The 1,686-nt window shown below is 45.4% G+C and overlaps 1 protein-coding gene across 1 annotated transcript in view; it reads right to left on the reverse strand.

Moving 5' to 3' along the window:
• Window positions 1–1,286, reverse strand: part of LOC106013248 (uncharacterized protein DDB_G0271670) — an 18,038-nt gene extending 16,752 nt beyond the window's left edge. The window contains exon 1 of the mRNA XM_035972568.1: window positions 676–1,286. Within this exon, the coding sequence (XP_035828461.1) occupies window positions 676–745 (70 nt within the window). The 5' untranslated portion in view covers window positions 746–1,286. The remainder of the gene's footprint in view (window positions 1–675) is intronic.
• Between the last annotated feature and the right edge of the window lie 400 nt (window positions 1,287–1,686).

Genomic DNA, 1,686 nt, shown 5'->3' on the forward strand with positions numbered 1-1,686 from the left:
ATGGTTTCTCAAAACTCAAATCAAATAGAATAGAGATAGATTTCTAGGTTTCTAGGCCTGAATTTATCGTCAACAGTTCTAAAACGCAACGGTCCTGGGCCAGTCTTGTCTCACGAACTGATCAGATCTAGAGATCTACGCTAGTCTAGGAGGCCCTCTAGCCTATAAAAACGTCTGGGCCCTGAGGCGAATTTACACGTCAATTTTAGCCTTGGCCATCATTATTCTGACTTGTCTAGACTGACTGATTGCTTGACTGACGATGGTGAGGTCATTGCCGATGGGCAGAGAGACTGGGGGTCTTGATTTCAAGATCTAGATTCTAGATCTAGATATCTAGGGTGTAGATTCTAGATCTACACACATAAAACAGGCTCTCCTCTAAAAAAAGTAGGTGTGCAGCCTAGAATCTAGATCTAGGCCTAAAGCTAGGACAGGCCCACAGTTAGGGCCCCAAGTCTATACTTATACTTATACCGTTCTATCTCGCCTTTCAAAACGAAATATTGGGAAGTGTTCAAAAGTACAGTTGATCACTGGTTCACTATGACCCAATGTTGACATTTTGTGCAGCACGGTAGGCCCCGTTCAAAGGTAAATGCATGGGTGTAGGCTATAAATAGAAACCATATCTCGCCTGCAGATCTGAGATAAATTTAACAAAGCATACTGTACCTGTATCAAAAGCAGTTGAAAGGAAAACGACAAAGAGCAAATGGGCACAGCGTTTTTCAATTGATGTCATCGTCGAAGTATCCTTATTTCCTTTTGACTCTGGCCCGACCGATGTATCCAGAAGTTAAACAGACATTTCATCTGGCCCGTTGGGCAAGAGGCCTAAAAGATAGGGAGATGAATTACGACGAAAACTTCCACATTTTCACACTCCTCTTGGCCTTGGTCGTAATATACACCAGACAAAATGCATCGACAGGGAGCCACATTCACATTCTCACAACTAAATCATCATCATGGTCTACATTTTTCAACCGCAGCTGTTTCCAAAAAAAGTACTCCTCGAATTCACACAAAATTCCTTTTGAATGGCCCTGCGTGATACCAGCCCGAATTCGATGTTTTTGTAAATGTCCACGCCAGGCCTTGAAACGAGTCAGACAGTCTGATGGCTTCGTCTGTTAGCCAGACAGCCTGACCCAGACAGTTCAGAAAATAGACTCGCCCATTGACACCTCGCCGAATGCAGGGTGTGTAGTGTGTCCGTGCAGTGGCATTGCATTCGGCCAAGTGTTGGCTGCGTGTGTGCGTGTGTCTGTGTCTGAGTGTGTGTGTGTGTGCCGCGGGCAGCCACTGGCCGGAGAGGGCGAGGGGGGCGGGGCTTAGCGGCAGCTTTCATCGCGGTGAAGAGGAAAAAGTATCGTAGGCCTCTCGCTTCCTTTCACTGGAAACTTGTTCTCATTTGGAAAAATAAAATAATAATATAATATATTTAAACCATGCGGGAGGCAGAAGATGTTAGGGCAGACCAACTTTAGCAGATAGGCGATGGGGAGCGGCCATCATGCTAATTGGAGAGTTTCCGTGTTGAGATATAAGTGGCTGTGTATGTTTCAGGTGTTGATCGTATTCTGTTCTCTTCTTATGAGGCTCACTTTCCTTTGTAGGCCAGATGGTGAATAAACATCACCCCCCTCCCCTGCATTTGCTCATTCTCTCTCTCTCTCTCTC

The sequence above is a fragment of the Aplysia californica genome, unplaced genomic scaffold (genome assembly GCF_000002075.1).
Source record: "Aplysia californica isolate F4 #8 unplaced genomic scaffold, AplCal3.0 scaffold00744, whole genome shotgun sequence".
Lineage (NCBI taxonomy): Eukaryota > Metazoa > Mollusca > Gastropoda > Aplysiida > Aplysiidae > Aplysia > Aplysia californica.